Here is a 25,312-nt window from a genome sequence, read left to right as displayed (position 1 = left end):
ACTGTTAGTATTTTTATTTTATCGTTTTTATTGTTTCAAAAACAATAAAGTCGAAAAGATGTCCTCAGTTGAGGAGAAAGTAGTAATAATAAAGATGTTTTATTCAGTCAATAGTTTGCGTACTGTCAGAAATAGTAACGTGTGGTCTTACTTTTTCGCACTTACTTAAGTATGGCAAATGTATTCTATTTTTCAAAATTTTGGACTCTGTTTAAATCATAGAACAATTTTAATTTTGTTTTTAATACAAATTTTATCCTCTACAAATAGTTTCTCATGACTTTTGATGTAAAATAATTAGGGAAACAGGAATTCAACAATTTAGAATTTTACATTGAGTTTCCTAGGGCCCGTTTTCCAATTCACCACCCGGTATATTACAGTTCAAGTTGATTCTCAGTTAGAGTTGACTATTCCTAGTTCGAGTCAACTCCAACTAAAACCAGCAGTAAGAGTTAATTTGAAAATTTTATTCAACTTTTACTAGTTGAAGTAGACTCTTCCTAACCCTTGTTAGTAAAAGTAGATCACGGAAAAAATAGAATCAACTCTTACTAGTTTGAGTTGACTATTCCTGGATCGATTAAGTAAATGTATAATAGATTATACGAGTATAATCTCACGTCCTTTTTTGATGAGTGTGCGTCTCTTTGTCTTGGCCGTTTCAACTACTTATCACGATTTGAACATATCCAGTAACACTTAATTTCTAGAATCGGTTGTTTGTGTGAATCAACCCTTACTAAATGGCATTGGGAAGAGTATACTTTTTCTAGTTGGAGTAAGACTTTTCTTACTCTTAAGAAGGTTTTGTTTGAAACAACAAGAAAGTTGGAGTTTTCTACTTTTACTAGTAAATGTTGAATAAAAATCTTCATTTTATATTTATAATCAACTTTTACTAAAACCAGCCGTTTGAGTTGACTCGAACTAGGAGTAGGAATAGTCAACTCCAACTGGGTAAAAAACTTGAACTCTAACATATAAACTGAATATAATATTAAGAATTGGCTTTCTAAAAATTCATCACAATTTATCTTTTCAACCCTAAACGGATCAGAAAGGGAAAAATATATCCTCGTTTTTAAACCAGGAAGAGTAATTCAAATTTACCGCGCTGTAATGCTTGTTTGTCATTGGTCCAACCGCAAGCAAGTTTACTCCATGAAATTATGAAATTTTGACACTATTTACATTTATGAAATTTTGACACTATTGACATTTAATATTCAGAGGATAATTAAGTTATATCGGCGATTTTTTGTGCTTTCTAATTTATTCCTTTAATTTTTAGATTTTTAATCTGCATTTATATAAGAAAACTGTTGTTTTTTGAACTCTTTGCGACGTGTTATTGTTGTCTTTGCGACGTGTCTTATAAGTTGTCCGATACTGATTACTGGATTACCGTCTGGTAAAAGAAGATAAATCTGGTGATTTTTATGACATTATTGGGTGTGAATCTGTCTTTTGAGTCTACTCCTCCTAGTTTAAATAGTTTCTCTAATTTATATGTAATTATTGGAGATCTATAAAAACTACACTTATTATTTTTGCTATTAATAGCACAATTAGGTAAATACGCAACATTTATTTACCATTTTTGATAAAATTTGTAACACAAACAATGACACTAACATTACAAAGAATCGCCAAAATTGTCATATTTCGCCGCTACTCACGCTGGCATGTTTTATGTATCCCCACCATGGTCACGCACGGAGCGAATATGACATTACAGAAAACATTACATATTTATTATGAGGAATTAATAGATGCAAGAAGAAAACTAAAAAATCGAAAGACACCTGGACATAATTTGACAAAAAAGGAGTTACCGCAATTTGGGGTGACTTTTGTGACCGATTTTGTACTTTAATCCTATAAAAGTCATAATTTAAATTTTCCTACATTTTTGTATATGCAAATATGTTATGGGTTTGGGCGTCTACTTTCAGTAGCTTAGATTATAATTACAAGAAAATAATCATGACTTAGAAAAAAAAAAATAAAAAATGCCAAGTTCACCCCATTTGGGGGGAAGTTGACCGTATATGCTTTTTGGCTGTTAAACTTATTTTTCTTTTAGGATGGGTTAATTTGAGCGTTTTTTAAACCATTTTTTCTTAATTGGTTATATCGGTGGATTTAACAACCCTTGGAATATTGATTCTTTTTTTTTAATTTAAAAATGAATTCTTAGATATTTATAAATTTGAATCGTTAAAAATGATTTTAAAAATTATACAGGGTGGCTGAAGTATCTCACAATAGATATTTTTCTATGTTTTTGGTCAAATTCACCCCAGCGGTCAAAGTAACCTCATTTTACGGTACATGAAGAGAAGCAATGGTTATGGCACAAGACGGGAAGATCTGGAAGATATTCGTGCACAGTTGAAATAACAGTGCATTTCATCCTTACTTGTCAAATGAACATTCTAAATGATCCGTTTTGTCGTAAAACGTTTTAGATATTTTGCGTAAATATTATCTTTATTATTTCATACCAATCGGCCAAATTATCATCACCATTGAAAAAAAGTCTGTTGCCAGTGGACATAAACAGGTTGTAGTGTGTTAAAACTATCAGTGCCACAACTGCATTGTCATTGTAAAGCAATCAAAAAGTGTCTTACTTAAAATATCAGCTAGGGCATTTCGCCTTCCAGTCCGACCAGAAGATAAAAAGTCTTTTGCATTAGCAGCCTGTTCTTCTGGTGTCACAGCAGGAACCTGATTTGTATTACTTGGACCTGCAGTACTTTGAGATGCCTCCATCACTGCTAGCATTTTTAACACTGAAATATCAATAAAAATATGTTTTATAAATTACACAATATGTAGGCTATTGACTATATAAAAAAAACCATAGACAAAAGAAACTAAGGCGTCCAATACGTTTTTGTTTCATATGATCAAATATAAGAGCCTTGTGTCTTTGAAATCGAGGTAAATTTTTCAACTTTATCTTTTTATTGTTTTATTTTTTATATATTTTTAAACAAAATAGATTCAAAAAACAATATTGCAAAAAATCGATGATGTTTTTATTTTGACTATAATTTTTTGTGAGCATACCTAGGTGTAGGCATTGCTTCACAAAATAGAAAGCTTGTGCAATATCCAGTAGACAACTGTACGGAGATACTGAGGAATTTACGGACAGTAAACTACCCTGGTGGAATAACACTCTTACAAATCAAAGGTTAAAAGTCAGATGAAAATTTAATTTCGCTAAAAGATCAGGTGAGTGGGATGATTATCCCAAAGTTCTTTCAAAGGACCCTCGATAAGTATTCCCTTGCTATAAAATAAGTCAGGTGAATACTCCCAGAATGCTGAAGAGAACCTGAAAGAACTTTTTAGGGTGCACTTTCCTAAATTGATGCAAATGACATGTGCAAAATAGTTATTTATGAAACAGTTCGTAAAGTATGCTTTTTGCGAACGCACGGGATATTTAGAGCACGAGAGACAGCGGAGCGAGTGCTTTACATCGCGTAAGTTGGCAAAAAGTACTTCACGCACAGTTTCATACAATATTTTATCTACTCTACCATAAACACATAAAAAAACTGTAACTCTTCGTCACTGGAATTCATTTCTATTCTACAATTTTTAGAACTTTGACATTTAAAAATTCTAACTTCTTTCAAACCACAAAACTGTCAAAACTTTTGTCGTAATTTATTGCTCATTATGTCATCACCATGACAACGAGAAAGTTAAGGATATTTGATTATATGAAAGTGTATTAAAAACAGTGCGAAAATGTAAGTCCCATTTAAAATACATTGTTACTTCACGCACACTTTAAACACTTCACGCACTGCTATCTATAATGACAGTTTTCACAAACTAAAAACTTACACATAATATGACATAGTGTAGATAAAATTATGTTTAGTGGAGTCACTGAAGGTGGATATGAGCTATTACCTCCGATTTCATTGAACCTCCATCGATTTGCATGAAAATTGGTGAGTGGTTAGAGGATATCTCAAGGAACAAAGGTGACATGGTGCCAACTTGCGCTTTTACCCTGGGGTTGGATGCCACCCCTTCTCGGGGGTGAAAATTATTTTATCAAAAATAACCCCATAATTCGATAGAGGGACAAATTTCAAGCAAAATTTGTTATATAAAGTTATTAAAATAAATCAAAACTTTTTGAGTTATTAAAGATCAAAGATTTTAATTTTTCTTGAGAAAAATGCATGTTTTTAACCAATTTTTCATCAATAACTCAAAATGTGTAAGTTTTTACAAATAAGTTATTATTATCAAAATTGAAGCTAATAAAAAATGAAATAAACCCCTTATTAGAAAAACCTTTTAATGTTAACTAAAAGTGAGTTATAGGTAATTGAATGTATATTTTTTTTGGCGAGTAAAAAACTATAAGTATTCAAGCTGAAATAACGGGAAATTGATGCATTTTATAACATAAACTTGTTAAATATTTGTCAAAGTACTTAAAAATATCTATTAAATGAGCCCCCGAACATGTTGATAGCGTTAAAATTTATGCCACAAAATTTTTTCAAAATTTATCTTTTAAAAATTTTTCCAAAAAATGTTATTGTTTTTTTTTTAATAACTCCGTTCGTGTTTACGATATCAGGTTCATCTAAAAACTGTTTGAAAGTTAATTCCAAGTACTATTTACGCACGTTGAACCTAATCTTTTAAACCCCTTACTTTTTTAAAAATAAAAGGTTAAATGACCCCGGTTGCATGGTTCCCACAGCAAAATTTAAGATTTAAACGTTTCTATCTCGGTTATTTTTTACCCTATAGAAATAGTAAAACAGGTAAAATATTTGGCACAGAAAAAACTAAAATTTGGTTATATACAATTTTTTTAAGTATATTTAGTATTTTTGGAGTTATTATCAAAAGAATATGAGAATTACAATAATTTTAAAAATTATGTTTTTTTTAAATTACATCTTTTTTTCAAAAATATGCATTCTAAACTGGTCAAAATTATCAAAAACATTACTTATGCTAATATAAAGAAGTTCTTGTAAGGATTACTATACATTTTAATTTTTGTGGAAATGGCGTATGTTTTATTTTTCACTTTTTCCTAAAAAATTCGAAACGGTTCTATTATTTTCATTATAACTTGCTTAATTTTGACGCTATTACCTTGTTCTGAAGCTCATTCGATAGGTATTCCGAAGTACTTAGGCAAATTTTTAGCAGGAATATATTATACATTGCATCGTTTTCCCGTTATTTAAGCTTGAATACTTAGATTTGAGTACTCGCCGAAAAAATACACATTCAATTGCCAATAACTCACTTTGAACTAACATTAGTTTAGTTCTTTATGTAAGGAATGTATTCAGTTTTTTATTATCTTCAATTTCAGTAATAATAAATTTTTTGTAAAAGCTTATAGTTTTTGATTTATACGTGAAAAACCGATTTAAAACATGCATTTTTTTACGAAAAAATAAAGTCTTTGGTCTTTAATAACTCAAAAAGTGTTGATTTATTTTAATAACTTTATATAACAAATTTTGCTTATAATTTGTCCCTCTATCGACTTACGGTATTATTTTTAATAAAATAATTTTCACCAACGAGAAGGGTGGCATCCACCCCCAGGGTAAAAGCGCAAGTTAACATCATGTCACCTTTGTTCCTTGAGGTATCCTCTAATTACTCACCAATTTTCATGAAAATCGATGGAGGTTCAACGAAATCGGAGGTGAAAACCTTCATTGACTGCACTAGTTATATTATATTATGATTAGTATATATTAATTCTTAGTATATATTATTATATTATGATAGGTACTGCAGACTAGCTTAGGACTGGGGTACATACCTACCATAAACTTGTATAAACCACCATTTTAATGAAAATTGTATAAGCTTTTTTTTTATGAAGTAATCCATATATACCCAGAAAAGAATTATAGTTAACATTTAAAAAAATCAAAACTTTTGAATTTGCTTAACATTGTGTTTTTTTGCAAAAAAATTTGGACTTCAAGGGATTATATCATTTCGATACGAAATTGAATTCTTTGCAAAAAATCTTATATCTCTGTATAAAATATTTAATAAAAATGCGTACGAGTTCTGCTCGAAAGACTGAAAATGTATCCCAATCTCAAAAACACAAGGCTCTATTTGGTAACAGTCTTCGATTTTATCATTTTTAGAAATCAATTCACCATATGACATAAAAAAATTCCTTCAACACCTTAGTTCCTTATTAAATGATAGTCAATAGCCTGGTGGATTTTTCTTGATGAAAATTCTTTTTATGAAAAAAAAACCCTGAAAGCTACATGTTTTTTAAGTTACACAAAATGTATTAACAAAGTCAATGTAATACCGGGTGGACCAAAAGTCAGTTAACCGCTGTGTATAGTAATAAAAGCAAAAATAACTGAAGTAAAAAAAACGTTTATTGTTTATTGTAAATAAATAGGTACAAAATGCATGTTTTACATTTTATGTTCAAAATGTAAACCACCTTCATCAATACATATTTGGCAACGCTTATACACAGTGAAACAAGTCTTTCTACAGACTTCCAAGTTGGCACGGAGAACTTCAAATTGGCAAAAACTTTATCTTTAAGTACTCCCCACAGGGGAAAATCACAGGGCGTCAAATCTGGCGAACGCGCGGGGCCATTCAATTGTGTCTCTTCTCCCTATCCAATCGCTAAACTGGTCATTTAGAAACTCACGAACTTGCAATCCGTAACGAGGCGGTGCACCATCTTGCTGAAAATATAAGGTTTGTTCCAACACAACGAGAAACCGTCCATGTAACGATCACCGTCCTGCGCAGTAAACAAAATAACCCATAGAACGCATGATATACGCATAGAACGCATGTTCTGTGTCTGTATATCATGATATAAACGCATTTTATAGTAACGAAAATCGTTACATGACGGTTCTCGTTGTGTTGGAACAAACCTATCGAATACCTTGTAACTGTGGATTATTTGCAAGGCTCTTTACAGAGCATGATATATTTTCTTGGAGACGCCTCAAATTTGCGCGTGACTTTTTTTGATAGCGTTAACTGACTTTTGGTCCACTCATTTCAATATGTCAGAAAAGATAATAGGAATTACGTAAATGCTATGCTGAAAATGTCAGAAAGAGCTGAGCAAGAAAATGACCTGAGACACAATACACCACCATACAGAATTTGACAGGGAAAACACTAGAAACTATTAAACAAATCAAAGATAAACAAGGAAATATAACATTAAAGCAGAACATGAAATAATACAAAGATGAAAAGAATAATTCGAAGAAATATACTCAAAACACGAGGCAACACAAGATATAGACGAAAAAATGAAATACAAGAGTTAAACGTTAGCACAGATAAAATAACGAAAAAAGAAAAACAAAACATACCGAAACAATTAAAAAATTGCAAAGCCGCTGGACGTGACAACCTATCGACAGATTTGATAAAGGCAGATGCAAATGAATCGGTAGTAAATAAAGTTACACAAACTCTACAATATATGGGCCGAAGAGGGGCTACCAAAGCAATGTAACGAGGGTGTAATCATTAAGAACTAAAACATATTATTGGGCATATTGAACAGACTGAAACCAGAGCTACACAAGAAACTGAGAAGTAACCAATGGGCCTCAAGATAAAAACAGAAAAAAACGAAACAACCATGGAAAAAAGACTGTAGTAGCTCAGATGTGAAGAAAAGAAAAAAGAATTGTTAAGGCACAACATGCATATACCTCCGTAAAGAAAATCTGAAACGTACGCGATAATCAGAATTAACAAAAATAAAAATATTTAGCAGCTATATTAAGAGTATATTATTGTATGGCGCAGAATCTTGAAGACAGGAAGAAACAATTACCAAAAAATTACAAACTTTTAGAAATAAATTGTTGAGAAAAATACTAAAAATTTGCTGGCCTGATAAAATAAATACAGAACGGTGGAGAAAAACCGAGCAAGAGAAAATAACAGTAACGATTAGAAACACCAAAATAATATAACCACACAAGCACTTGGATACCAACTAGGCGGAAGAAGAAAAAGTGGAAGAACGGATGATAGCTGGAGAAGAACTGTAATCAGAGATCATGAAAGAATTTGTCTGAGATGGAAAGAGGTCAAACAGAGAGCGAGGAATAGAGAGGAATAGAAAGGGCTTGTAGGGAAAATTTCAAAGGAATAAGGCCCGGCGCAAATTGAACCACAGCGAGACACAACCTGCGCCGGCGAACTGCGTAGACAATTCTGCGCATCCTACTATCAGTGCATTCGTTCGCAGGTCTCGCTTGGGAACGTTTGTCATCGGCGTACAGTTTTCTTGGGCCGTGGGACGCGTGACTCACCGCCAGATGTTTATTTTTACTTGTTTTTGTTTGCGAGATGGAAGTATCTGAAATGGATACGGATGGTACCTAAGTACAATTTATTATGATAAATAAAAATATTAGCATAGTCAACACCCCGAGTGAAAACTGCGTTGTCTTTGTCATTAAATTCTGATAACTTTTGGTAGACTAGATAAGCGGCGATACGAAATTAATAATCAAAGTTATGCCTTTACAAAAACACATTATTAGGAAATATTCATGTTACTTAAAACCGTGATCGATAAAAATATCGTATTACCCTCAAATTCAACTTGTCGGCATATTACATTTTTGTTTATTCTTAAAAATTAAAAACGAAATATGCAGGTAGTGTTATTTTTTATGACCGATCAATAGCGGAGGGATTATGAATTATGACCTGCAGTAATTGTAAATGATTGCGATGTAAATTGAGAAATATGAGTTATGACCGAGCAGTAGGGGAGAGAATATTTTAAATATGTAGGTATTATGTGCAGAAATAAAATACTCAGTGTAAGATATCTTTTTATGCACCTGCTTATGATCAAATTCGATGTTTTCGAAAGTCAAACCGCTACGACTACTAGGGACGTGTAAGATATTTTTATAACGTTACTAGTTACAAGTACGGAATTACCTATTTTAAGTTGTCTACTCAATTCAGTACAATGATCAGATACATCAGTATTTGTACTCAGTACCACTGAGAACCGGTATCAAAAGTAACCGTTACATGTCTGCACTGATTTTGCCCGTCTCTATTCGCCACGTCGACAGCCAACGGTTGGGTTGGGTTGTGTTCAATATGCGGCGCCGGCGCAGGTTGTGTCTCGCTTAGGTTCAATTTACGCCGGACCTAAAACAGGAGAGGATGTGCTGATCCAGCCAATCAGCCATCTTTCACTTTTGACCCCCAACACCCCCCCCCCCTACTCCATAAGGAGGGAAAACAGTAGAGAGGGAAGATTGATTGTACCTAACAAACGAGAAGAAAGCAAGAAGAACTCTGTTTTAGAGCTTCCACATAAAAAATACAAAATAATCCCATAAAGGTGGTGAATGGACATTGACTCCGAAGCCAATAAAGCTCAAAAGCACACATTTTCATTGTAATGAGCAATTTGGAATAAACGAAGTTTATTTATGTATTTGGTGGTTATCTGACGGATATTTTTGTTCAATAACAAAACAAAACATAAAAACACAACACTATTTGTTAGTTTAAAATATATCTTCTGAGGAAGTTGATGTTACAAGATAATGCAAGTTGATGTTAGCAAAACATGCCAAGTTTATGACATTCTATGAGAATTAAAAGAACAATGGTGTGTTTTTATATTTCCCTCTATTTTATATGAATATTTATTGCTTTGTTTTTATACATTTTGTCAGACTTACTTGTTTCTGATATTTTTAGTTGTTTTAATTATTAAGAAGTTTACTGATTGTAGGTTACATGTATGTACATTGTAGTTTGATCTGACTATAACAAAAAATATATCTCTATGATAAAAACAACAAAATAACTGTAACAATTTTGTAAATAAAATTTGTTCAAATTTAGGAAACTGCTTTCAGTGTTTTTTTAGTTATTATAAATCTCTGTCACTTTGTAATTTAAATTAAATTTGAATAAATTAAATAGTCATTGTAGATGTTACTACTCATATAATTCATATTTGGAAATACCTCCTTTGATTTTGATTAGATATCTGATAATAAAAAATTAGTGATAGATAATAAAAAATTGATAATTAATATCAGTTTAATAAATAGATATAGTTTTATACCAAATATATCAATAAAAGAAGCAATTTTCATAATATGTCATTTAATGAAAAATTATCAGTTTACAGGGTGAGTAACGCACCAAACTTTAATACAGTATAAAATACGTAACAATAATTAAAAATATCTCATATTTTGTTATTCGATTTTCATTTGTTTCCCAGATACGGAGTGTTAAAATTTTTCTTACAAACTGACTATTCATTTATTGCTCTAAAACCGGTTGAGGTGTGCAAATGAAATTTAGTGGGTTTTACGATGTAGTTATTGCGCATGTTTTAACATACAATTAAGAATTTTATATTCACCATTGGCGCGCGTAGGGGTAATAGTATGAAATTTTTTTGAAGATAAAAATGGTACGCCACTGACATATTTTAAATTAAAAATCTTTCTTGAATTCCTCGTTCAATTTGTGACAAAAAATCTATCTTCCTTTTTTTCATGCAAAAAATAAAACATCTTAACGTTTACAAAGTATTTGACGAAGTTTCTATATGAATGTGTAGTAGAAGCTTATTTCGAATACTTTGTAAGCGTTAAGATATTTTATTTTTTGCATGAAGACGAAGCGTCGTATGAACAAACGGGAAGATAGATTGTTTGTGAGAAATTAAACAGGGAATTGAAAAATAATTTTTAATTTGAAACATCTCAGTGGCATACAATTTTTTTCTAAAAAAAAATTCAGACCATTACCCGTACGCGCGCCAATGGTGAATATAAAATTCTTAATTGTGTGTCAAAAAATGCGCAACAACTACGTCTTAAAACCCACCAAATTTCATTTGCACACCTCAACCGATTTTAGAGTAATAAATAAATCGTCAGTTTGTAAGAAAAATTTTAACACCCCGTATCTCGGCAACAAATGAAAATAATCGAATAACAACATTTGAGTTATTTTTAATTATTATTACGTATATTATACAGTCTTAAAGTTTGGTGCGTTCCTCCCCACTCACCCTGTATAATTAAAGTTATTTTACTCAAAATGTAGCTGAGTTACAAGTGAAAAATCACCTAAATGCAGTAATTTTGCAATGTTTCTGTATTAATTCTGCAATATCTCCGGTTCTCATTATTGGATCAAGGTTTACTAAACATTATTTTGTATTTTTTCTTAAGGAACAAATCGAGGGGTTCGAGCGAAAACCCGATAAATACCAAAATTATGAAATCCGGTACTTTTATTTCTGCTGTAGTAAAAATACGTCTCCTACCACTGGTAAATGTTATTAATTGATATTAACATTTTTAAGCACAATAACTAATAAAAACCAAACGTGGTAAAAACCGTTAACTCATATTTTTAAATAACAACAATCCGATATATAACTTTACTGATAAAAATACTTTGTTGTAAACATATTTACAATGAGAATCCGGTAGAATCATTTATCTGCTTTTTCCTGTGTAAAGTTACTAATTTTATTAGAAATATTTTTAAGTTAAAAACTGATAATTAATTTTATCGCAGATGAAGATTACAAAATTGTTCATTTTGACAAAATATATTCATGCGAAAATCCGATAAAGAATTTTAGACTGTGATAGTTTATTAAATTTCAGCCTGCGAAAACCCAGTAAAAGATGGCATAAATTGACAATTGAATATTACGAAAACAAAAAAAGCGGTTAGTATGGGGCCCACATTTATAATGAAAAACAAACTCAGAGCTTCCAAGGTACCACAGCAAATGAATTGTAGTAAATTTAAATGCACTGAAAAGTTGTCTGAAGACTATTGAAACTCTGTAGAAATTACTGGAGTCTGGTAGTAGTAGTCTAGTCTAGAAAAATGTTGACTTTGTACAATATAACTGTCAAACTAATTAGGACTAGACTTGTCCCTAAAACTTCCCAAAGAAAGGAATGAACATTTAGAAAGAAATGTTTCTCTCCACTAGCGTACCATGAATGAATTCCTGTGTGTCAAAAGTTCTTTAAAAAACGCTGTGTATATTCTCAGATGATATAATAAATGCTGTAGCTAACAGTGATTCTACTGGATGATATTCTAAAGAAGACAATAGCGGAAAACAGTAACCAGTTAATAAAAATATCAGAAGATATTGGTTTGAATTAAAAAAAAATTCTTACTCTATGCCCTAAAAGGCTAAAACAAATTTCATCCCAAAAAGCAACCACAGACTTACCAACTCCGGGCAATTTACCAAAGTTATATAAAAGTACCTTTTCAATAAGTGAAGCAAAGAAAACGGATTTGATAAAGATGTGCCAAGAAAATATTTTCCAGAAGAGGTGCATGCTTGAGGTAATGATGTGAGAAGAATCGGAAGAAGACACATTTTACCTTTTAGTTTTATAAAAAGAATGCAGATTAATTTATTTTTGTTGGAATAATATACAATTAAATTAACTTTTATTTTATAATTAAAAAATTGAAAATAAAAACCAATAAAATCAAATGTTATACTCATTCAACGAGGTAAAACCCGATAAATATCACGTTTTATTTTTTTTGTAAATACAGTAGAGCGTCGATAATCCGAACTAATTGGTACAGGGGTAGTTCGGATTATCAAATTGTTCGGATTATCGAACATATGTTCAAAATACATACAAAGCTCATAAACATAGTACATGTACATACGTTTTAGTTACAAGGAATAAAACACCTGCATGATAAACAAATATATTCTATGTATTTCTGCATAAACAAAACAAAAATTCGCGGTCATATTTTGCCATATTAAATCCAAAAATTCGGTCTGCGATTATATTTTTTAATTTTATAATTTTTTTTGCGTTCGGATTAGCGATCGTTCGGATTAGCGATCGTTCGGATTACCAGGGTTCGGATTATCGACGCTCTACTGTACGTTTTTATAAATTAAACTTAAAATAAATTTTTCTCACTAAATATTAAATTCTCTGCCAATTGGCTATAACAAATATTTGATAAAACTTCCTATGACGATTTTAAATCTTCTTCAAACTTCCTAAAATCTTTAATCGCGATTATCTCTAAACAATGGTTTTGATAGTTATCAGGTTTTCGCTCGAATCCCTCGAAATTACATTTTGTAAAAATTATTTATTTTGTTAAATTATGAATTATAGCTAACTATTTAAACAATAAAATTGTTTATAACGCAAAGGCAAGTTTAAAATTCAAATTCAGCGGGACAAAATAGATACGAATACGTTCTGAAACTGTGTGGGCCCTGCCACTGGACTAAATTCTATTATCTTTTAATACGAGCTTGTAGAACATAGATGTCACAAATAAACAAATACTGAAACGACTTATTTAATATGTTTAATAAAATTAATTGTGTAATGCACAAAAATTTTTATTTATGGGAAAAACACATCTTATAATTTTTTTGTGTTAAATATGTAACTAAACTTTGGTATACAATGTACAGTCCCTGCTGTAATTATTAGACTCACCATAGAAATTTCAGTTTTTTGAATTTCAAGCACTTAAAGTATCTTCATATTAATGCAGAGCTACTGAATGGATTACATATCAATCAGTGAATTATTATGCTGCATAACTAAGTTAAAAATGGTATAAATTTTTGACTGAATTGTCAAAACTTGACAGATGGCCATACAAGGAGCTAAAAGTGTCCAGTACACACACACACACACATGCTCGTATCAACCCCAGCCCCGGGGAACATGTGTGTTCCAATGGAAAAGTGGAACCCACATGTCCGAAGATCAAACCGGTCACACCCCGTAATGGAGTGGTACCTATCTGACCCCCAAGCTATACCTCCACCCCTCCCCATCGAAGGACATACCGAATGGGGAGGCGTTGATCTTAATGTTACTTTGGATGCCCTGGGTAATGGGACACCCTTTGTATTACTTCATGTGGTTAAGCCACCTGGTTTTAGGGGTAGCTAGAAGAGCTTTTCTCCCTATTAATGACTAAGTTAATTTTTTACTTTACTTTGGACTTGAGTCCTAAAAAAAATGTGTTCCGGACATCAAGGCACCAATCTAAATCGGTGTCTTGCTGTCCAGACCGTGTGTGCTCGGTCACTCAGCCGGCGAATTGGCAAAATAAATTTTGTTCTCCTCGACGGCTGAGCGCCCGAAAGGTGTGGCCATCAAGCCCACGTCTGTCGGTACGTGACCTTGATGCTCACATTCCGCGGCTATGGTCCATTTGACCTACCTGAAGGGTACTTAGTGCCTGAAGGGCGACATTTGTGTTTCGATATTCTGTGGTTATCTCAATTTTTCATTCTTAAGGGTTTCCTCTATATCCAGCTAACTGCTGTCTAGGCCGTCTATGTACCGTTCTTTGGTTTTCGTCGTAGTTAGTCAATTCTCTTAATAATCTGCTAGGATGGTGTCTGATATTGTTAAATATTTCATGTGCTCTTTCGTCTATCATTCTCAGGACTTTCTTTTGTTGCGTATGTCCAAATACATATCTTAATGGGACATATTATGTAGGTATATTCAGAGCTTCCCTGATCATGTGGTTTTGGATGGTTTGTATTTTTTTTCTTATTGGTTTTACACGTGTGCCCCCATGCGGCTGAGGCGTATGTTAGAGTTGGCAAAATTATACAATTTGCCATCCTAATCTTTGTCTTAAATCTCAGTTTACTCTTTCGACCTATTAGCGATGACAGTTGACTCCTAAGGGCTTTAGCTTTGTTGACCGTTTGTTTTACGTGTTCTGTAAAGGTCAGCCTTTTGTCCAACATTACGCCTAGGTATTTGGCTTGATTTGACCATTCAATTTGGGTATCAAATAGGGATAGTACCTCATTTGGTCTGCCTCTTCTTTTTTGGTACATAACGGCCTGTGTTTTGTCAGGATTTACAGCTATTTTCCACTGCACACACCATTCTTTTAGTTCGTCAAGAGCTCTTTGTAGATGTCTTGTTGCAAAATCTGGGTGGGTACTGCTAAAAGCTATCGCTGTATCATCTGCGTATAGACTTAGCAACGATCTGGGTTCAGTTGGGGTGTCTGCCGTATATATGGTATATAGATATGGCGACAACACTGCCCCCTGTGGCACACCAGCCTCCATGGTCCCAACTTCGGACAGGGTTGGCCCTATCCGAACTCTGAACCTCCTGTTGGCTAGGTATGACGAGAGAAGACACGTCATCGCCTCACTATAACCATATTGGTTCATTTTATACAGCAGGCCGTCGTGCCATACCCTGTCAAATGCTTTACTGACGTCTAGAAAGGCGGCCGCTGTATATTTCTTTTCGTTAAACCCTTTCGTGATATATTCTGTTAACCTCAGCACTTGAAGTTCACACGAGTGCTCGGATCTGAATCCGAACTGTGCTTCAGGTATTGTTCCGATTGCTTCAGATTCTTCTTTTAGCCTAACTAATATGACCCGCTCTGCGATTTTGCTTAATGCTGATAATAAGCTTATCGGTCGATAATTCTGTGGAAATGTACCATTTTTTCCTGGTTTTTCAATCATGATTACGTGAGCCTCTTTCCATCTGTCAGGAAAATGTCTTAGTCTTAAGATGTTGTTTATTAAATTTGTTATGTACACTATTGCTTTTCCTGGCAGATTTTTCAGAGCTCTGTTTGTAATCTTGTCCGGTCCTGGAGCTTTTTTTAGCATTAGTACGCTTGATCAGCTGTCTGACCTCTTCAGGGGAGGTGTGTGTAATACCTATAATGCCCTTTCTTCTTTTTAGAATTCTACATCTTCGTTCGACTTCTTCTGTGAAGTCTAGATCTTCATCGGGATGATAGTTTTCCCTACATTCTCTTTCTAGCGTGTTTTTCATTACTTCCGCTTTGTCTTCTTCTGTGTACACAATTCCATTTTCACCGTGTAAAGGAGGGATTGGTTTTTTATCTTTTCTTAGTATTTTAGATAGCTTCCAGAACGCGGATTTATTTGGGTTTAGTTGCTGGATATAGTTGTCTCAGTTTTCATTTCGATGATCGTCTAATTGTTTTTTGACTTCCCTATTCAGTTCATTAGCAATTCTTTTGTCCTCTGGGTTTCTTGTTCTGTTGGCTCTTCTTCTTTTCCTGTTTTTCTCGTTTATCAGTTCTTTCAGCTCATTGCTGATTTCCCTGAATCTTCCTTTTGTTGTTGGAGTTTTTTCTTCTGTGGTGCTGGCCTCGATAGCGTTTTGTATCGTTTTTTCTAGATGTTTAACGCATTCCTCTAGTTCTTCTTTTGTATTTATTGTTGGTATTGCACCAATAGTTTCACTTACTATTCTTTTGTAGTTTGGCCAATTTGTTCGTTTTTTCTTATAGGTTTGCAAGTTGTTTGTTTCTACTGCTCCCAGGGTCAGTACAATTGGGTTGTGATCTGAGTCACCCTCATTCATTGAATATATTTCGTATTGTTGACCCACATTTTGTAGAATTGCTATGTCTAGGAATGTGGGAAGTCTGTTTCCACCATGGAAGCATGTGGGTTCTATGGGTCCCGCCACCATCGTGTTTGGTCGTTCTTCGAGATAGCCACACAATATTCTCCCGTTGCGGTTTGTGGTTCTATCGAACCAGTTCGGAGATCTTGCGTTCAGATCTCCTATAATGATAGAGGGCTCTACTGTGTCTAATATGACATTTAAGTCTTCCTTGAAGATTGGATCATTTGGTCTAACATATGCTGAAACAATTTTCAGCATATCTTTTCCTGTCTTGATCCTCACTATTGTGGCTTCCATAGTGATGAGTCCGTCTGGTGTAGGAATTACTTGGTGTTTGATTCCTTTTTTCACCAAGATCGCCGTGCCTCCTGATGTGGCTGTGTAGTCATTTCTATAGACATCATAACCTGGAAATTTTGTTTTTGTTTTTTCCGTTATCTTAGTTTCTTGTAAGGCTATGATGTCTAGTTCGAGTCTGTTGGAAAACTCGTCCAAGGTGTTAATTTTCTGTTTTAGCCCATTTGGATTCCATGACCCTATACGCAGATCGCCCAACTGATTAGTTAGTTCTGTTTACACCAATATTGCCCATAGCACTCACTACATTGGTCATCCTCTCGAACATGAAGTTTTTCATCTGTTCATTTACAATTGCCATGAGATTTGCCGTTTCGTTGTTTTGTTTAGATTCATCTGTCGTCTTTGTTATTTGTGCGTAGCTTTTGTTGGTACTTCTGTCTGTAGGTGTGTGTTCTTCTGTTCTGTTTCTTGTTTGTGCCTGTGCGGTGTATGTTTTTCTTTTTGGTGCTTTGGAGCATCCTCTGTAATTAGCTGTGTGGGCTTCGCCACAGTTTGCGCACTTTGGTTCGGTGTTCCTGTCCTTTGTGCATTCGCTGCTAATGTGTGATCCGCCACACTTAACGCATTTAGTTCCACAGTGACAGGCTTTGGATCCATGGTAGAATCCTTGGCAGTTATAGCACTGCATAACTTCTGTATTTTTTCTTATTTCTTCTTCGATATATATTTTCATGTAACAGAGAGTTGTCAAGCTTTTCATTTTTTCTTTATCTTCTTCGTTTATTGTAACTAAGAAAAGTGGCAATTTTTTCTTGTCTTCCTTCTTGGAGATCATATTTGTTACTTTAATGGCCATGATTCCGTTTTTGTTAAGTTCTTTTTGTATATTGCTTGTTTCTGTTGTTTCATGTAATCCTCTGATTACTAATCTTGTGGTGCGTTCTGAATCTATTGGATATGCGATGTATTCAATAGGGCTTTCAGGGTTCTTTGTATTTTGTTCTTCAAGTATCTTGATCATTGCTAGGTACCCTTCTCTATTATTTGTCTGGATCACGATTGACCTTCCAGATTTAGCGAATTTATTAGCGGATCCGATTCCCCTTTCTGCGGCTTTTTGTAATATCTCTTGGCTTTTTCCTATCGATTTGAGGATAATCGCCGGTGGTCTAGGTGCAGCCTTCGTTGGCTGTTCTTTTTCTGTTGTTGTTACGGTATTTTGTTTTTGCGCTGGTAATTTGGGAATACTGTTTTTCGATTTTTCTTTTTCATTTTCGTTTTCAGTCTCCATTTCTATTTCAGTGTGTTGATCTTTCTCTTGTTCATATTTCTTTCTTAGCATTCCTCTGGCTACGCATGCTTCTTCATTTCTCTTTTGTATTATTAATGTCTGCTTTTCAGCAGCGCTAATATTTTTCGGTTCTTCTTCTGTGACGTTTTTTTCTGTTATTTTGGTTTTTTTGTTTTGTTTTTTCTTCTGGTGCTGCTGGGTTGTCCATTCAGCATTGTTGTTTTCCATTTCAATTAAGTTTTCTTTATTTGGACTATTAGCAGAAGTTCTACGTCTTTCCTTTTCATGCATATTTGTTGGTTCTTCTACCGTCGTTTTCTTCTGCGTTTGTTTTTCAGCTTGCGTTGGTTTTTCGTTCGATTTTAAAATCAGCTTTTCCTTTTCCGCATGTTTGTCTATCATCTCAAGTAGCTTTTGAGTTAGTTTCTGTATTTCTTGATCTTTGCCGGTTATTTTCTCTTCTAGTTTGATCATTTGGAACTTGTTTTCTTCTTGCATTTGATGGATTTGATTCATTAGGCGCTTATTTTCCGCCTCCATTTTTTTCATCTGTTCAGTTAATGTGTCCAATGATCGAACTAGTTCTTTGTGGTATGTGTCCATTTCTTTGGCACGTTTAATTTCTCCTTTGTCTGAGCCGCTTCCTAAGGAATTGAGTCTTTTTCTTTTCTCTTTTTGTACGTTGCTTATATTTGTACTATTTTCACTGATTTCATCTTCCCTTTCACTTATTTCACCCTCGCTAGAATTATTATGGGAAATACATGTGGATATATTACTATTACTAGACATGGAATCAGTAACTACTGTTACTATGCTACCTACAGAATATGTAGAATTAGCTTTATTTAGGAATTCAATGTTTGCAATATCTATTTTCTTTTTATTTGTTTGTGAATTATTTATTATTTTTAAATTGTCTGATGGACCTAATTTTGTTTTTAGTTTATTGGTATGATTTGAATTTACTTTATTTGTCTTATTTAATTTTGAGCTATCATTAGCTAATTCGTCATCTTAAAGTGTCCAGTAACTTATATTTAAAAAAAAAAAAAAAAAAAAAAAAAAAGTGTCCAGTAACTTATATTTAAAAAAAAATAAATTTGTTGAATATGCAGCTATTGCAAGAAAACATTTATCCCCCATATAATCTGATGAACTAACTAGCTTTGAACAAACCGTCAATCTTTAGGTTTCTGCTAAATTATGTTAAGTCATGTACCTAAATTGAAACTTTAAACTATAAAATCAGTCGTGTAAATTAATAATACCCCGTATCCCTACTTAGTATGTGGTTAGTCACCCTGAACGATCTGGGTGCGAAAAGTTTTTTTCCCTTACTACCCTGGATTGTTTTTGGCTGGCTAAATGGGCCCAGTTCCCAAAGGCCATAAAAGAGAAGAGAAAAAAAAACTTAAGTTTTTCCAACTTTGGTTATTTACTTCAATTAACACTCTTGCTGCCAAGTGTAACATTAATGTACAAACTAAAAAGGGGTAGTTCCCTGGGTTGGCTGTATGTATACCATATACACTTGAGAGCAAAATAATCGACTCACTTGCTGAATTGTACACGTTAGAAGTCTCGAATTTCCTAAACCTGTTGTCCAATTTGAGTGATTTTTGTAGTATGTTATAGCCACTTTACACCATGCAACTAATTGCGCAATTAATTGCACAATTTCTTGCAGCAATAGAAATTGCATCGTGTCATACGCGAATTGCACATAAAAGCTGCAACTTCTTGCAGCAATTTTTTCTGCAATTTGGGTATATTTTTAGTAACTTTTAAGGCTACACTGTTTGTTTTGACATTCTGTTATCCTAAATTTCAAACTAAACAATTTTTGACAAAACTAGAGGAACTTTTTACCAATTTCACGCTTCACGATAACATTATTCTGGGGGATAACTTTAATTATGCAAGATAGGGATTAAAGAAACTATATTCTATTTTTATTTCTTTTGTATTTAACAACTTGTTTCCTTTTGTAAATGAATAATGTATTATAGGTATAGTTGCATTAGGTATTAATTGATTTTGTTATACATAATACATATTATACTTTTCTCAAATTATAATCTAACATTTTCAATCTAATATATCTGATAACTCTACTCAAAAAATTACATTTTTAATTTATAAAAACAACATAACCCAAAATTTATGGTATGTCAAAGTTTCTGTCCATTTCATGTCAGTTTATGCAATTTACTTGTCAGGAACAAAAAACTAATTGTCAACAACAGACACAAAATATCTGCTCCTAAAAATTCTTTGAATTTCATAGTTTAAAGTGAGTCTTTTATTTTGAAAATAATATCATTTTGTGGACAAAGTTGTGAGTTATACAGTGGCTGTATCCGTTTTTGTCCTATTTTTGAGGTATTTGTGTAATTTGCAATATACTGCTAAAAATAAAATACTAAAAATTTTAATTCTACAAAAAACTAGTTCTGATAAGGTAATTTGAAGATAGGCCAGTTAATGAGTTTGGCTTGTATATGGATTTAATTTAAGCAAGCAGAACCTTTACTCATTATAGGCCAGGTGTTAATTTGATTTTGCTTCGTTAGTGAACTTAATATCTCCAATTCAACTTTAAAATGGTTAGCAAATGTTCCAGTTGTAATGATGATCTTCTTGACAAGTTTGTCGCATGTGATAGCTGCCATGTTACTGTGCACCAGTCTGAACACTGTACTGGTTTATGCGCCTCTGAACTACGCGCTGTTGTTATCCAAAAAAGAACCTTAATGTATTTTTGTGCTGATTGTCGTTTATCTTTTAAAAGTGTACCCAAACTTATTAGGGAAATTGACAATTTTAAAAATGAACTTAGTGCTTTGAAACAGAACATGTTAAAACTTAAGGCTGAAAAAGGTGCTAATTCATTTTCTGTTGATGATGTGGTAAACGAGCTTCATGAACAGGAAAAAAGATCTAAAAACATCCTCATTTTTAATCTTCCTGAATTAAGTAACACTTCTGAAGATGCTTCTCAAGTAAAATCTATTTTATCAAAGGCCCATGCCTCCATCAACACAAATGAAGTCAAAATCTTACGCTTTGGAAATGTGAACAAGAATGGACATCGTCCCATTAAAGTAATTTTTTCTTCAGCAAGTGATGCTCTTCATGTTATTAAAAACAAACAAACAGTTAGTCGTGAAAAAAAGATATATTTTATTTTAGATCAAACCCCTAACCAAAGAAAGCTTTTAGATAGTCTTAGGTCCGAGCTTTCAGAGAGACAAAATGCTGGAGAGGTTAATCTCACGATTAAGTATTTCAATAACATACCTAAAATCATTCAAAAAAACCTTTAAACTCTACTGACTTGGGCAAGTTTACAGTCTATTACCAAAATGTCCGGGGTCTCAGAACAAAACTTACTGAATTAAGCCTCAATGTTTTTAATTGTACCTATGATATTATCATTCTTACAGAAACTTGGCTCAATAGTGACATTGCTGATGCTGAAATTGGTCTTGTCAATTACAATATCTATAGACAGGATTAGACTGTGGAGTATTAATAGCTATTTTAAAGAAATATTCATCATTACGAATCCAATCTGATCCTTCTATTGAACAGCTGTTTGTACGGTTCCACGGCAAACTTATTCTGGGAGCTCTATACATTCCACCTCAATCTCCAGCCTACACCTATCAAGTTCATGCTGACCAACTGATGCTTCTAAGTGAACAGTTTTCATCCCTGAAATTTCACTTATTTGGTGACTATAATCTCCCCTCAGCTAGGTGGAGAGTTGAAGATTATTGCTCTTCTGCAACCTCACAAACTTCATCACCTCTAGCTGTAGTTGATGCCATTGAGGTTGTTTCAAATATGTGTGCTTATCATAATCTTTTTCAATGTAACTTTATATTTAATAGCAGGGGTGTTATTCTGGATCTTATCCTGGCCCCAGAAGAGCTTGTCATTTCTGAAGCTGACGATGCTCTGGTTTCACCTGACTCTCATCATCCTCCTTTGTTAACATCATTGCAGCTTAATGTTTTTGATAGGTCAATTTCTGGTAACGAATATTATTATGATTTCCGTAATGCAAACTTTCCAGCAATTCACCAATGTCTAGAATATATAGAATGGGATAACCTGTTTCGTGGTAGAGATCTTTCCGACATGATTGCTATGTTTTATGACATTATTTACTCTCTCATTGAACATTTCACTCCAGTTAAATATTTTAGTACTAAGAAATTTCCTTGTTGGTATTCTTCTGAGCTTAAGCAATTGTTAAAGGAAAAAATAAAAGCTCATAAAATTTATAAAACCTTAAAGACTCCTGAAAGCTATGCTGATTTTTGTCATCTGAGAACAAATTGTAAAAATCTATCTAAATGCTGTTATGACAATTACATACGTTTCACCGAATTTTCTATACAAAATAACGCAAGGCATTTTTGGAAATTTGTAGGTAGCAAGCGTGAAAACAATTGTATACCTGACTCAATGACCCTGAATGACTCTGTAGCTTCATGTGGCAATGATATTGCCAACTTATTTGCAGATCACTTTTCACCAGTTTATAGTGATATTACTTTAAATTGCAATGTTGACCATATTCAGTCTCAACTCAATATCTCATCATATCGTATCCAGATTTCCAAAATTTACGAAAAGCTTTCATCATTAAGTGTCAACAAGGGTCCTGGGCCTGATGGTATACCACCTAATTTTCTTAAGGAATTCAGTTTTGTACTATCGCGACCTTTGTTTCATATATTTAATAAATCTTTGGATGTAGGTCAGTTTCCAGACTTTTGGAAACTTTCTTATGTCACACCAATATATAAATCTGGTAATAAATCTAATATTAGTAATTACCGCCCTATATCTATTCTTAGTGTTATACCAAAGGTGTTTGAGAGTATTATAACTGATTTCCTCACCTTCGATAGCTCCGGGATCCTAAACTCTCAGCAATTTGGTTTTACTACAGGTAAGTCTGCTGAACTGAGTTTGTTAACCTATGTTGATTTTCTGTCTGAAGCCTTGGAGGAGGGACTTCAAGTTGATTCAATTTATACTGACTTTTCCAAGGCCTTTGACAGAGTAAATCATGAACTCCTGATTCAAAAGCTTAGCTCCTATGGCATAAGTGGACCTTTGTTGCAGTGGTTACAGAGTTATTTAACCGAAAGATTTCAACAAGTTCGAGTAAACCACTTTTACTCACAAACCTTTCTAGTTAAGTCAGGTGTACCACAGGGGTCCCATTTGGGTCCATTACTCTTTAATATATTTATTAATGATATTACCAACTGTTTTCACGATTGTAACGCCTTGCTATTTGCTGATGACTTGAAGTGCTTTAAAGTTATAAAAAATCATTATGATGCTGCCATATTGCAATCAGAACTGAATAACCTCTCTGCATGGTGTTCACTTAACGGTATGAACCTTAATTCAATCAAATGTCATGTAATTAACTTTAACCGTACTCACCACCCAATATTATCAAACTATTACATTGATGGCCAATTGCTCAACACTGTTAATAGAATCAAGGACTTGGGGATTACACTGGAAAACTCTCTTTGTTTCAATACTCACATCATCAATGTCATTCAAACATTTATGAAAATGCTGGGTTTTGTAAAAAGAACATCTCGTGATTTTACAAACATATCCAGTATTAGAGTTCTTTACTTCTCTTTGGTCAGGTCTCACCTTGAGTATTGTTCTTCAGTGTGGTCCCCACACTACTTGGTCTACATTAGGAAACTTGAACAAGTCCAAAATAGTTTCTTCCGTTACATTGCTTTTAAGCTTCATACCTATCAAGATTACGCTGTATGGCAGCATCAACTGCAGGTCCCCTCTCTTGCAAGCAGGAGAAAACAAAGGGACCTTTTGCTATTATTCAAGATCTTAAATGGTATATGCAGTTGTTCTCAACTACTTAATAAGATCGCACTGTTTGTACCACCTCGCACCACTAGACAAGTGCGAACATTTTATGTACCATTCCACAGGTTTAATTATTCACTTTTTTCATTCGTACCCAGAGTCTTGAATTTAGCAAACTCCCTTTGCAATTTACAACTGTTCGACAACTCCATCAGTCGTTTTAAAAGAAATTTAGATGGGATCAATATTTGAGTGAAGCGTCTGTAATTTGTTAACTTGGTTTTGTAATTTGTTAACTTGGTTTTATGATATTATTTCATAGTACATATTTACTTCTAATATTATATTTATATTTCTGTATGTCTGTTTTTTATATTATATTATGTTATTGTTTTTTTTCTGTACACTATGTATTTTTGTAGAATTGGGCTTGCCCGTAAAATAAATAAATAAATAAATTACTTGCACTGTGTAATCACTTTATTGCAGAAAGCTAGTTGCAACTTATTGCAGAAGTTCTTGCTGCAAGAACTTGTGCAATAAATTTCGCAATTACTTGCATCGTGTAAAGTGGCTATTACAGCCTTATTATTTAAGAAAATCGATGTAATATTATCATTGCTAGATAGGTAAAGGTCATTTTATACCGGGTGTAACAATCATAGGGTGTTTTTTTTCTTAAACGTACCTAACTGTTTTATTATCCAACATAAGCAAATGAGTCAAAAAAGAAAATGTTAATAAAGCCTAAGCCTACAATTGAATTTTAATTTAAATATTTTTATATGCTAGAATACTCCACAGGGTGTTCCGAACTTTAAGAAAAAACACAGTATGATTGTTACACCCGGTATAAAATGACCTTTACCTGTATAGCAACAATAATATTACATGGATTTTCTTAAATAATAAGGCATATAAAAAATAACTCAAATCGGACAACAGGTTTAGGAAATTCCACGTGTACAAATATTCAGCAAGTGAGTGGACTATTTTGCTCTCAAGTGTAGTTAAAAAACTCGATTCGAACATCGAAGTAAAACAACTTCTATGTAATAGGTATAGTCTAATAAAATCCTAAAAAATCGCAATGGATTGTATAAAATGTATTCAGAACAAACGTTTTCGGACCTATCAGTCCATCATCAGTGAACTCATATTCTTGCTAACTAGCCCCATAACCAAAATATGGTTGTAATTATTACAATTCAATCTATATTCTAATGTGTTGAAATTGAAAAGGCTTAACACTGATGTTAGAAGATAACCTCTGGGAACATGGTGAAACCCTAAGTGAAAAGTTTAACAA

General features: G+C 33.3%; 1 protein-coding gene across 2 annotated transcripts in view; it reads right to left on the bottom strand.

The window, feature by feature from the left end:
- Positions 1-25,312, bottom strand: part of LOC126890519 (uncharacterized) — a 33,327-nt gene that overhangs the window by 5,230 nt on the left and 2,785 nt on the right. Inside the window, exons 1-2 of one of the 2 annotated variants that reach the window (XM_050659517.1) lie at positions 13,581-13,745; positions 2,640-2,801 (exon numbers count right to left, since the gene is read on the bottom strand). In XM_050659517.1, coding sequence (XP_050515474.1) covers positions 2,640-2,793 — 154 coding nt within the window. In that variant the 5' untranslated portion in view covers positions 2,794-2,801; positions 13,581-13,745. Of the gene's footprint in view, positions 1-2,639; positions 2,802-13,580; positions 13,746-25,312 lie in introns of those variants that run through there. The other variant, XM_050659518.1, reaches the window with a different exon arrangement.

This window comes from Diabrotica virgifera, chromosome 8, assembly GCF_917563875.1.
Source record: "Diabrotica virgifera virgifera chromosome 8, PGI_DIABVI_V3a".
In the NCBI taxonomy this organism is placed as follows: Eukaryota; Metazoa; Arthropoda; class Insecta; order Coleoptera; family Chrysomelidae; genus Diabrotica; species Diabrotica virgifera.
The sequence above is the reverse complement of the archived record's forward strand: the minus strand, read 5'-3'. Positions and strand labels throughout refer to the sequence as shown.